Source organism: Vidua macroura, chromosome 1, assembly GCF_024509145.1.
Source record: "Vidua macroura isolate BioBank_ID:100142 chromosome 1, ASM2450914v1, whole genome shotgun sequence".
In the NCBI taxonomy this organism is placed as follows: Eukaryota; Metazoa; Chordata; class Aves; order Passeriformes; family Viduidae; genus Vidua; species Vidua macroura.
This window is the reverse complement of record NC_071571.1, coordinates 71850670-71863906: the sequence shown is the minus strand read 5'-3', so window position 1 is coordinate 71863906 and position 13237 is coordinate 71850670. Positions and strand designations below refer to the sequence as shown.

General features: G+C 39.3%; 1 protein-coding gene across 1 annotated transcript in view; it reads left to right on the top strand.

Moving 5' to 3' along the window:
- Positions 1 to 13237, top strand: part of PHLPP1 (PH domain and leucine rich repeat protein phosphatase 1) — a 135259-nt gene that overhangs the window by 98359 nt on the left and 23663 nt on the right. Inside the window, exons 5-10 of the mRNA XM_053998536.1 lie at positions 832 to 978; positions 1502 to 1732; positions 3721 to 3923; positions 5548 to 5608; positions 7436 to 7531; positions 11357 to 11512. Coding sequence (XP_053854511.1) covers positions 832 to 978; positions 1502 to 1732; positions 3721 to 3923; positions 5548 to 5608; positions 7436 to 7531; positions 11357 to 11512 — 894 coding nt within the window. The remainder of the gene's footprint in view (positions 1 to 831; positions 979 to 1501; positions 1733 to 3720; positions 3924 to 5547; positions 5609 to 7435; positions 7532 to 11356; positions 11513 to 13237) is intronic.

Sequence of the window (13237 nt, the reverse complement as noted above, 5' to 3'; positions counted from 1 at the left end):
CCCATCTATCGGAATCTGACACAGATCTTTTCATTCATCCTTTTACTTGGCTTTAGGCACACCTCCCAGTGGTTGTCAGGCAACCATAATAATGTTGCTGAACATGCAGGCTGGCTAATTGGATTGTCCCCTTCTTGGGTTTTTTGTTTAAGCGGTTTTGGTCATTTTTAGTAAGGCAAACACATGCAAGTTGGTTTTTTTTGGCTGATGTCATAAACCAAGGGGCTGTAAGAGTTCTGTGATATGTCAAGGACAAAATTTTGCCTCTGTCACTACAGAAGCTATGCTAAATTCTGTTTTAATTCAGCACATTTCCCACTTGTTTTCCAAACAGTCTATTCTAATGAGAATTTTTGTTTGGAAGGCAAACATGAATGGTCCTGAGCACACAGGTCGTCAGCATCACAAAAAAATTAGTATTCAAATAGTCTGAGAATTTCCTGCACCTTGTAACCTGTGTCATAAGGATAGTTTTACTAGCAAAAAGTGGATTTGGGAAAATAGCAATACTTTAGTACAGGGTAAGATACCACAGAAGTGAAATTTATAATAAGGATGGCAAGGGATTTGTTCTTTGTTACACTCATTGGGAAATGCATTTAATGTATTGTTCAGGACGGTCTGTTTCTCTTGTCAGCTTAACATGAGTGAACTCTTGTAAGCAGTGTTGAATTTGAGTGTCTGGTAGTTTCCCTGGTTATTCTGAGCATATAAATAAAAATGCATGTGATTTGTATTTACATAATCAAACTTGCCTTATATTAATCATTGCAAGGCAACTTAGTGTGGATTACTTATTTGTTTCCTTTATTTTTTCTTATCTCATTTTAGATTCACCAAATTGAAGAGCCTTAACCTTTCGAATAATAATTTAGGAGACTTCCCATTGGCAGTCTGCAGTATCCCAACCCTGACTGAACTCAACGTGTCCTGCAATGCCCTCAGAAGCATTCCAGCAGTTGTAGGCGAAATGCACAAGCAAGTACTTTCTTAGAACTTTCACATACACAGCCTGACAATAACAAAGGCAACAAGCAGTTTCATGACTCTGCATACTCCTGCTATGAGAAACAGTTTAAACTTACTGGGTTCTGTCAGAGCAGACTGACTTGTAGATCCATATGGAAGCGATTGTGGATGGAGGGAAAGCACACTTTGTGCCTCAGAGCTCTTCCACTCTCCAGCATTTGACACAAAGGTCACCTTCACGGTGAAGAAAATCTTTTAACCCTTCTTGCTTATGTTCTTCAGCTGTCATACAAATTGTAGTTCTGGAGATAGAACTAACAGCCTACACTTCACAGTTGTCAAAGCTTTTAATTATTTGGTGGATATCTTCTGTAGCACATGTTACAGTGTTACTCACTAACATTTTTCTTTCTGCTGCCCTTTTGTATATTGTATGTCACTGCAACTACAGCAGATTTGTGTGTTTGAAGGAAGGAAATGTGATTTAACAGGTCACTCACTTTCTTCACTCTCCTTTCCCCTCTTCTAATAGCTTGCAGACATTTTTGCTGGATGGCAACTTCCTCCAGTCCCTTCCTGATGAATTGGAGCATATTCATCAACTCAGCTATGTGAGTCTGTCCTTCAATGAGTTCACTGACATTCCTGGAGTGCTGGAGAAGCTGACTGCCATGGATAAGCTCTGTATGTCAGGAAATTGTATAGATACCCTGAACCTACAGGTGTTAAAAAGGATGCCTCATATCAAGCATGTGGATCTAAGGTAGGTATTCAGAAAAAGGGAAGAATGAGTGAGTCTAAATTATTTGTGTTGAAATGGCTGCTCCTTGGCTGTCAGAATTGCCTCTGGGTATAAATCTCTTGTGTTTGTCCACTGAACCATGTTTCTGGTGGTGTTATGTAACTGCCAGCACTTGCCGTGACTTAGCCGTGACTCTTCTTTGAGGAAGTTGGAGCATTTAGGGGGCATAGGTAGAAAAATGAGTTTTAGGGGAAATGAATGTTTGCACCAAAGGATCAAACAAAACAGAGCCTGGGCCGCTTGTGATTCCTGCAGTTCGTGTTGCTGCAGTATTAATACAATAGACATGATAGTCCCTGGCCCAAAAAACTTCTATCTGAAATGTTACAGATTTGTGAGGTGAAGAAAAGGGCATTGAAGATGAAAGGGCAAAAATATATATTTTAATATTTCTTGGTGTGTTAAAAGGCCTTGTCCACCATGAGTAATGTTATTTTATTGATACCCTCAGAGGAGTCCAAAGAGATCCTTATTACAAATGGCTCTAGTATGAGGTGGTTCTCTATTGTTATGGCCTTTGGGGAAGACAAATTCTGCAATCAGCTGGTCAAGGCTCAATTCAGAGCCTGGACCATGAGGTCCATATAAGTTTGAATTTTGGAACCACATAGTTAAGCTAAAGTAAGATAAAACTTTACTGCCATGTAGCTGTCAGACTTTACAGTCTAGCAAGGGCCAGCATAAATTTAGTTGGAATAGGTAGGTGAATTCTGAGGTGTTTCTGGTAGGGTTAAAATATGTCTGTGTTTGTACATATGTTAAAAGCAAATAAATTTGCCTCAGAGAAGGGATCTTGTGGCTGACCTGGCCATGAGTTCCAGTGGTACAGTTCCAGCCCTCTCATTGTCTGCTGCATCCTTTCTGCACCTAGCAGTGAATAGTGGTTCTTTGTGGCGCTAACTGAAATAGTAAATATTGTACTTGCTGTACAATGAAGTGCTTTGCTTCAGTGAAATCACAAAGAACCACTGCTTGCAAATTGAAAATAGAAGAGGTAAGGTGGTGTTGGACAGGACATACTACCCTTATTCTTTTAACTGGAAGATGTAGCTACTCTAAAACCACAACTGTTAGACAGAGGGCAATGCTTGGAAAGCAGAAGCAACAGGAGAACTGCAAGTATTTGTCATCTGCTGTAGGGAGGGCTCAGCTGGCTTAGTGGGCCAGCAGAAGTTACTGTACTGGTTTTAGTGTTCTGCTCAGAGCTGGGAATTTGAAACTGATCTCTTTGGAGTGCTCTGCAGTCTTAAACTTCATGGGGTTATAGACAATCTCACTCAGTTACAACTTCTGGGGAAGTTGCTGAGTGTTAACAGTATCAATGCACTGCAGTGAAGATGTGTAAAACCCGTCTTCTTTATCTGTCAGACCCAGTCTTGGATTTTTGCTTTGTTTTCTTTCAACACCCATTTTCAGGTCTCTGAATTTGCTTGCTGTGAAACATGGAGAGGCGAGAAGCAAATATATGGTAATTCATAAGTCTCAATTTGGCCTTTCAACAAGGCAAGGGTCTCCAATACATGCTGGTTACTTGTATGTGCTGGATTTTTCCAGCAGATGATAGGCCAGCAAGAACTGTAGAGGTTTTATTCTTTTCCAAACTATTGGCACAAATAACAGCCAGATCATCTTTTATTTCTATAGGCACAGTAACAATAATACTTAGCTTCTTGCAGAGCTTTTCATCAGTAGTTTTCAAAGTAGTTTAGAAAGGAGCTTGGTGTCATCATTCCTTTGTCATGATAGATAAAGCTACAGAGCATAGCAATCCTGCTTTTCAAAGGATTAAAGCTATAACATAAGAGGAAAATACTAAAAATCAACCTTGATCAGAACCTGAGAGCGTGCTAGCTTAATCCAGTGCAGATGATTGACTGTAGAGCGAGCAATGATTTTTCAGCAGGAGCCTGCCTTATAACTACACCTAATCTCCTTTTTTTGTTTGCAAGATTGAATTCAATTAGGAGATTGGAGGCTGATGAAATAGATTTTCTGCATCATGTGACCCAACTGGATCTGCGAGACAACAAACTTGGGGAGCTGGATGCAACAGTTTTTAACAATGTGGAAGTGTTACACTGTGAACGGAATCAGCTGGTGACCCTCAAAATCAGCGGCTATTTTCTCAAAGCTCTGTATGCTTCCTGCAATGGTGAGTGCATTTTCATGGCAGCTGTGGTATTGTAATTGTACCTGGTTCTTTGTGAGATGCTTGTGGAGTGTAGTGCACACAATCAGGAGGTTCTTGACACAGTCCTAGATAAAAGGGTTTCACACGTGCTGTGTAATGCTACTGGCAGTTCTGAGCTTCGGAAGCGTCTTCCAAATAATAACACAATTTGGAGGTCTAAGAACTGTGAAAATCTTAGAAATTCTTCTCTATGTCAGTAAGGAGGGTCCTTGAATTTGTCACATGTTTTGGTTGTATTGATGTGTTGCTCTACTAAAAGCAATAAGGAATTTACAGCTTTTCTCTGCACTGAGAAAGTTTGAACAAGTGGCCATTTGGGAGACAAACCAAAACGACAAATCTTTGCTTCTCCCTCTAGCTGGTTACCCTTTCCAGAAGGCTGTGAAATTCATAATGGTAACTTCATTTGCTCATATTTGATAATAAAAATAATGCAGCCTTCTTCAGTTGCGTAACTGTGTCTCTGTGTTTCATGAACAGGATCTGTTTGATCTGTCTCTGGAAACTGCTATTACTTAAAATACTCAGTTTGCACCATGATTTTTATAATTTGGAGTAGTTCAGTGTGGAATAAAGAAAATGCAAAGTAGGAGAACTGTGCATTTGATGAGCAGTCTGAACTGCCTTTAAAAGGCTGTCATCTTAGCAATATCTAAGCTTGCACCTTCATTAAGTATTCATGCCAGGATCTTTGTAGCTGAGAAAAGTTAACATAATCCGAGCATGTGCTGTTCAATGTGGGCTGAGAATCTAAGTCAATCCATGTCTTGCAACCAACTGCCTATTTGGTCTTGCTGTTCCTCCTGGCTTGTCCTCTCATTACCCTCAGCTGCCTTGTTTTCATCTCATTTTCCAAAGAAACTGCTTGTTAGAGTTACACTTTAGTTGATTTTTCTGTAGTTTTAAATAAATGTCTGTTTGGGTTATGGATTTTTTTAAACTTAACACTAAGCACTAGCTACCTGAAACCTTAGGATATAAACTATATTTTGATTGCTTCAATAATAACATTACTAGCTGTAGTTGTGTTACAAAAGATCTGTAAGGCTGCCTGCAACTGGGAACTCCACAGGCATGCCAAGGCTTATGTAATGTGTTGACAAATACTCGGGATCTTGCCATTCCCTAAAGGACTCTGGTATTCTGTAACTTGCTGTTCCAGAGTGGGGAGGTTCCCTTCCCATGCTTATATCTCAAGTCACCAGTGAAAAAAAAGTAGAGCAGTTTTGTGACCGACTCTTCTGGGCAGAGGGCAGCGGAGGTGAAATTACAGCTCTTGTGACAGAAATGTTAAAAATGAGAATTTGCCATGGAACTTTAAAAATGCTCCAGTTTCTTGTCCCTGTTCAGTTATACAGTGTCAGTCATAGCAAGTACAATGTAACATAGCAAATGTACTAAGACATAATAAAGAAACAGGACTCACAAGGGGTTCACAAAGGTCCAGATCTTCAGAAATTTTTTTAGGTTATTGATGTGGTCTGAAGTCTCTGGGTGTTAGGTCTTAAAATAGTTCTTATGGAACAGTCATTTAAGTGCAAATTTTTATCACCACTTTTCTTGTTATATATATTTTTTCCCCTAGAACTTGTTCACCTTGATGTGTATCCAGTTCCTAATTGCCTGGCTTATATGGATATTTCTAGGTAAGAGTATGTTTTTTCTTGGACCTGTGAAATATAAATCAAAGAGACTTATGGAACGATGATGTTCACTGTCATCTCGCTAACTGGGAATCGGGGTAGAAATTGGACCTTGGGATAAGAAAAGACAAATTTTCAGAGTTAGAGGATGCTTTTTTCCTGCTGGTCAGTTCTTTCCTGTTTCCTTTTTATAGATCTACTTTTTTTTTAATTACTGCCCAAATCAAAATTTCTATTTATTTATAGTTAAAGAGTTTCCATGATTTGAAGATTTCCTGTCTTTGGAGTTAGAACAAGATGATTCAAACGCACACCAATCAGACTTGTTCAGAAGTAACTTTCTGGATATGTCTGCATCGTAAGCCCAGCGTAGGTGATGGTTTGATAGTTTACTCATCAGTTTGGCAGCTCCTGCAGCTCCTCATAGTTCTCTGCAGCCCTGGCTGCTGCAGGGATGTCTGCAGTTGCCATTTGAATGCATACATAAATTTCACCTTAATGAAGGAAGTGGGATAAGGGAGGAAATGGAAAAGGGGGGTGTTTTAGTTTGTTTTACAGTTCCAGGAATGAATCAGGAAAACATTTATACACGTGCTTAATGGCTGTCTTATTTAAGAAATTACTCATCTGCATTTAAAGTGATAATCTCATTCATTAAAAAACCTGTGTAAAGCACTCATGCTATTGAGGGTGATCATAACAATTAGTGAGCCACCTGGGCTAGTGGCCATCAACTTGGAAGTTTCATCAGCCCTCAGTTACTCACATTGTCCTAAATGTAACACACTGGTGTGACTAAATAAGTGATTTATTGAAAAACAATATTTGAAAAGCTGTTTCTTCCATTTATTTGTTAATTAAATTGGTGCAGAATGCATGATTTTGATCACAAAGCCCTTTTTGTGCTTCATTGCAGTGATGGCATTGTAACTAAATGGGTAGGGTGTCCTTAGCTTTTTGGCTCTCTTGGAATTTGGAAAATCTATTTGAGATCAGAAAGGAAGCTATCTGAGAAGAGGGGTTAGGTTACCATTGCATATTTTGATTGAAGACTATTGCAGGAATAAACTAAAGGATATGAGTACAAAATTGATTTATATTCATGCTTCATAAGCATCCTATTCCTGAATTTCAGGTTTGCAAGTGCCTGACTCTTATTTGATGCCCAGTTTGCATCTGTGAATGCATTTGCACACAATCTCCTCCATGTATCTTGTGCTGCTAACTTTTGTCTTTAAGACAGGATGCAGGAGTGCCCCACAGTGCCTATTTGCATGTTTTTGGTGCAGTATTTGGAAAACCTCGCCTTCAAGACATTAGTTTCCAGAAGGGTTAGTTTCTGTGAAGATAAATGCAAGAAAAGCAAAACAGTTGGCTTGAAAGATACGCACAAAAAAATTTTTGCTTTGTTCAGTGAGATAGCAAAAAAATGGTAGAGTGGATTTCATTGTATTTGAGTGATTGAAGAGATATTTCAACTGTGTAAGGAGCATCTCAGAAATTTTCTTCTCCATGGAGATATTTCAGCTTTGGTACTCTAATACTCTTAATACTCCCCTGGTAATTTGAAAGCTTTTTTCTTTCCATTTTCTTAGTGACTGCACATGTAGGAAAATAACACTGCTATTAGCTTTCTTGCCCCCTCACTCAGGACCTGACGGCGCTGGTAATGCCCTTGCAGAAGGACAGATGATACAATCTCACAGGCATCATGCTATGTAGCAGATTTGTTTCCTGCAGGTATCTGTATCCCTCTTGAGGCTGTATTCTTAATAGCCTTTACATCTCAATTATAATTTAGTTCCAGCTCTTTGTGTTCTTTGTTCATAGAAATCACCTGGAGAACCTGCCTGAGTGGGTGTGTGACAGCAGGAAACTGGAAGTGTTGGATGTCGGCCACAATCAGATACGTGAGCTGCCTGCCCGGTAAGTCATGCAGACCAGTTCCACAATGGGGAATAGGATAAACAACTAAAAAATAATTGCTGACTCAGTGTTTAGCTTGTTCCAGGGACTGTCAGGGCTGTTTTATCTTTTGTTTGATATTATTTTTACCTTGTGGGGTGTCATCATGCCTCGAGCTTCCATCCAGCCTTTCTTCTTTTACTTTCATGCAGAGAAAGTAGTGCCTTTGAACTTTGAAGCTGTTCATGTGGCTGTTCAGGCAGGAAAGCCCTTCATTTTTAATACTGAATATTAAATATTTACAGCCAAAATTTTACATGACAGTTTAGAAATCCAGCACTTGTAATTTAGTTTCAGTGATGCTTGGAGACTCCAGTTCACAGCCCTGTTTGAGTGAAAAAGGGTTTAAAGAAAGGGAAAGCCTCAGCAAGCAAGTAAACTCCTGCAAGAGGATCAATTGCCTTCACTACCAAAATGATCTCTTTTCTAGAAGTCTAAACTTAAAATCGATAAATATAAATGATAGAAAAGAAGTCAAGAGGAAGCAAAATAGGAGTTGAGTTTAAATAATAAATAAGTCTTGCTATTATTTGTTCTAGAGAGAGCTGTCTGTACCAGGTGAGTTATACTGCTTAGGTAGTGATGTTGGGGATTTTTAAATTCCTGCCTTCACTAGAAGTTGTTCTGTACAGTTTGAAAGAGATGTTGTGAAAGATGATGATGTATCATGAGCTACTAAATCACAGAATAAGCTGAGTTGGAAGGGACTCACAAGGATCATCAAGTACAAATATTTTCCTTAAGGAGCTGTACAGCACAGAAAAGCATCAGAAACCAAGAATGATAGTTTTTTCTGGGCCAGGTGAATGTGTAAGATGGTGCAAACTTGTCCATCTTAGTGTCAGAAATGGGAAGAGAATAGATTTCAAAAATATGGGCAGAAGAGGCTGTGAGGAGATTTACCAAGCAAACTAGCAGGTTTATGTGCAGGCTATTAATCCCTCTGGTTTTTCATGCACACACACACACACAAAATGAAGCTGTGCCTACTCAGAAGGTGAAGGTGCAAAAGTTCATTTTTCTTTCATTTGCACTTCATAACAGCCAGGACTTTCAAGGCATACCGGATATCACTGGGAGATTAATGATTAGCTGAAATTAGGTACAGTCAACATCCCACTTGTCTTTCCTGCCATCTTATCATTAACCCCAGGAAATAGCTTATCTTTGAAAGTTCTTCTTTGTAGTATATGTCTAGATAGCTTAGCTCCTAATAAGTCAGTTCAGTTTTTGGGTCCTGTTCCGTTCAAGAGTCAGGCTTTGAATATCTGTTAAACTTTAGGGGAAGTTAGTGTCTGGACTCAAATGCAAATGGCTCAACATGCCTAAGTATCAAGTAAATGCAAGTAAAAGCTCAGTGAGTGTGTTCAGGTGCACTGCTGTGTGCTTTTTCTTCTACATAGAATAGCATTCTGAAAACCTGTGAACTGAATCAGCAGGGCTCTCCTAGGAGGCTGCTTGTGACACTTAAACACAAATGTTCAAGCCTTGAGTGACCAGCATATTCCTGGTAGGGTGAAGATTGCATTTGATCTAAACAAACTACACTTGGTGCTGTGTGTTTGCCTCTTGAAACAGAGAAATAGTCCTTGAAAACAAAGAGTTGAAGCAGTTGAGATGGAGGTTTCTGTACTAGCATTTGTCTCAATTAAGGAAAAAGGGGAAATGTCCCCTGGACTGTAATGCAACTGTTCTAGCTTTAAAAGTACCGAAAAATAACAAAAAAGGTAGTTGGTGTTAGCTATGCAGGACAAATTCATAAAAATCATGCTGCCAAAGAGAAAGGAAATGCTTCAATTAGGAGTTGCCAAAATGATTTTGTTGCCATCAGTGAATAGATGTTTGTATGTGTTTTTGTTCCTTTTTGCCTGTTTTTTTTTAAAGATCTATCTGTATTCAACATTGTGTTCTCTAGAAGAGTTGTTTAGTAAAGGAATTGGTAGAATGCTTACATCAAACCATGTTTTCTGTGAAGATGCTGATGATGAATGACATGCTTGTCCTTAGGATTTATTGATTTCACCAAAACTTCCAGTGAGAACTGGGCAAGCAGGGAAGCTTCCCATATGGAAGAGCAGTCCCAGCATCCTGGTTACCCACCCAGCTTGAGAACTAGGCATCCCAGGCTCATTAGGAGCTTATTTAGTTAAATGCTCTTCAACCCTTTTTCAGCCACCCCAGGTCCTTCAGTGCTTGTGTGACTTGAAAAATAAGAGAAAATAAACTTAAAAAAAAAAAAAACAAACAAAACCCAACCAAAATTCCCCTAAGATTTACTAAGTTCTTCTGAATTATGGAAAGAGAAAATCTCTGAAGATTTTAGCACAATTTCAACTTTTTTTTTAAATTTTAAAATGGTGCTGCCCCCACCCATCCCCCAAAAAACTCCAAGGGAATTGTTTTTTTTTTGCTGTCAACCAGTTCCATTTTCTACCCTAATATTTGGTGTTGACAGTATTAGCCAGTCTCAAAAAATAGAATACAAAGGCAAATCCATAACTGAGAGATTTCTGAGTAAAAATAGAACAAACCAAAAACGGTTAAATAATGAATGCATAATAGATAGGATTATCACTTTGGTAAGTCTTTTCACCCTGTGTTGAGCCTTCTGGAATGATAGGGCTGGCTGTTGACTTGTTTCCATGGTCATAACTCAGACAATCCAGCCAAATGAGATAACTGCTAACACTGGCACGCAGATACTGAGAGTGACGGTATCTGTCAAGGGGAAAATACTCAGCGTACTTGATTGATGATTTTGGCGCAATAATCCCATGACCTGGTGCACTGTAGGGAAGGGGCTGGGAGGCTCATTATGTGTATTTGGGTCATTGTGACAGAGGGAAGAAGATTTTTGCTTTAATGCTGAATAATTCGAGAGTATTTGATTGAAGCAGGTCAGCATGTTGCATGGGCTCGCCAGATTAAACAGTACAGTAGCAGGCATGTAAGACAGATATAAGACATGTGGCAGATGAAGAATAATCTTTTTTTCTTAATTTGCTGAAAGTGGTTTCTGTTCAAAATTGAGAATTGCTCTATTTTTGATTTCTTTAGGTGCATGCCCTCATTCCTTTGTTTATCCTGTGAATTTAAGCTATACTGTTTGATCAAAACAGCTATTTTTCTCTTTATGTTGCCTTCTGGGGAGAAGGAGGGGTCCCCTTCTCCCCAGCCCCACAAAAAATGGAGCGGGGGGGGTGGGACTCCAGGTCGTCTATTGGTTGTAAAAACTCAAGAAAATAAAGCCGATTAGATAAATTTCATTTGCTGTAGAACTGGAAAGGAGGCTTTATGTAAGTCTGGTATTAACAGAAAAGAAAAATCGTGGGGGTGGGGAATTGCATTGGATTATGAGTCAGCACATGATGAGTACAGCACTATAAAGCTTGTAGGGTGACTGGTGATTTCACCCTCGCTTCTGAAGTGCTTGCATTAGCTAGGGGGATCCCACATGTGCAGATTTCTGCAGCCTTTGTTAGCAATTACCTCCTTCACTGTCGTGTTTCTGTATTCATGTTTTATACAGTGCCATAAAATAACCTTTTGTCACTACTTTCACTCCTGAATCATCTGTGAACCTCCTTCCCTGTCTCTGAAAACCTTTTGAAGAAGTTGGTGTAGAGTGGGAAGACATTCTTGGATCTGTGCGTAATTAATACCATGTCTGCTAATCAGTTGGCTGAATCACTTTCTTGTAATGAGCCATGATACCATATTTAAATTATCAAAGGAACTCTTCAGTTTCAATTTTTCTCATTTTTGGTGTTTTTTATTTCTCTTAAGGTTGTTTTACAATAGTAGCTTGCGGAAGCTGCTGGCGGGACATAACGTGTTAGGAAGGCTCCCAGATCGGCTCGAGCGAACGCAAGTGGAGGTCCTGGACGTGCAGCACAACCAGCTCCTGGAACTGCCATCTAACCTGCTTTTGAAAGCAGACAGGTGAAATTATAAAGGAATTTAATCCTTTTGACTTGCATGTGATGGACCTTGCTTGGCCTGTTACTTCCTGGTTCAAAGGGTAATCTGAGGTTCCCCTTATTTGAAAGTTGCCAAGCCTTGTGTGGTAAGAACAGATGTCTGCCCAACTCACCAAAGCACATTCTTTTTATTCTGGTTTTGTTTCCTTATATGGTTGCTGCTTTTTTCCCACCAAGCTCCTGCTGAACACCTACTTCTTGAAATCTAGCTGTAGAGTTAACATGCTATTTTCTACTACATATACTGAAATGGTTTAGAGGCAGTTTCTTTAAATACATATTTCTTAGGCTTATTTGATGGAGTGTGAAAGCTTTTTTTTCCCCCCGTCAGTCAGAGGCTAGAACTTATTTATACCTGTCAAACAAAACAAAATCTATGCATAAGGCTGTCAGAATAATTCAATTATTCCCCTGTCCCTATTTTTTGATTTTTTCTATGCTTTTTAAATGTTTGTCACTAATTTAGCTGGTGTCACCACTTGATCTTCTTTCTGGATTCTTATTTTTATGCTGCTATTTCTTTAGTATCAGAGTTTTCAAGGTTTTGGGTTTTTTTCTGAATATGAACACATCCTTCAAGTGACTGTGATTGAAATACAGGAGGTCGGTAGCATCATCTGGGGATGGTGCATGGGCTGGCCCCACTTGGTGTCAGCATTCCTTGCACTTCTTCACTTCCACATATAGTCATGGGATTTATGAGTGCTCAATCCATGCATAATTTAACAGGCAGTGAGACTGTGTGCTGTGGGGTTTTATTTCTGATCCTAGCTGTGACAAAAGGAATGCAAAGCTCCTGGCTTTCTTGAGAGGTGCAGAAGCAAAAAGAGGTGGTGATCTTGCTGGCAGAGCTCCTTTCCCAATTAAGAGTATTGCAAAACCCCTCCTTTTATACTGTTGTTAATTCTGTCATGAGCATCTAGTTAAATTTCCTGGGATTGACTTGGAGAATTAGATTGGTGGTTGAGATGTTTTCTAAATAAGCTCTATAACTCTTGAATGTGTTAACGTGGAAAGAAAAGAAACCTTTTAAGTAATTTTCAGAGAGCTCCTGGTATTTTGAAAGCAATGAGAGAAATAACTTTGCAAAATTTGTATTAAAAACAGGTTGTAGCTCTGGGATGTAGTGTACCACAATTTTGGCAGAGAGAGAACCTGATTTTTTTTTTGTACTGCAGCTCGTCTGTAGGCAGGGTTAGGTTTTTTCTGGTTGTGTTTGTTTATTTTTGTATATGCTTTTTGTTTTTGTTCTGTTTGTTTGCTTTTGTGATGCCAGAATGAAAAACTACAAGGCTAAAACCAGGACTGGGGATAGATTCCCAGAAGTTTACTAGGAATATGCTGAAAAGAGGTAGAATTAAAGAATACTTTGAATAACAGTATTAAGTGGCTGATTCAGGCTTGAGGAATTTTTTCCCCTCTGCAGCTTTTGAGCAGTATAGGGCTGGTGTTTTCAAAGTCTTTTACAGGTCTTAACAAAGGCAAGCACCATCACAGGAGATAAACAGAGCTAACCCATTCTGACCTCTCATCTACTAATGTGATGATAGTAGAAGTAGATACCCAACCCAGGTTGGCTTGGGTAGTGTTTTCCCTGTTGATCCCTACCCTTTAACTTGGTTTAAGATGGTATGGCTTGTCCATGCTGGTTCTCCTATGACTGCTGCAAAAGTGAGAACTCTGAAGG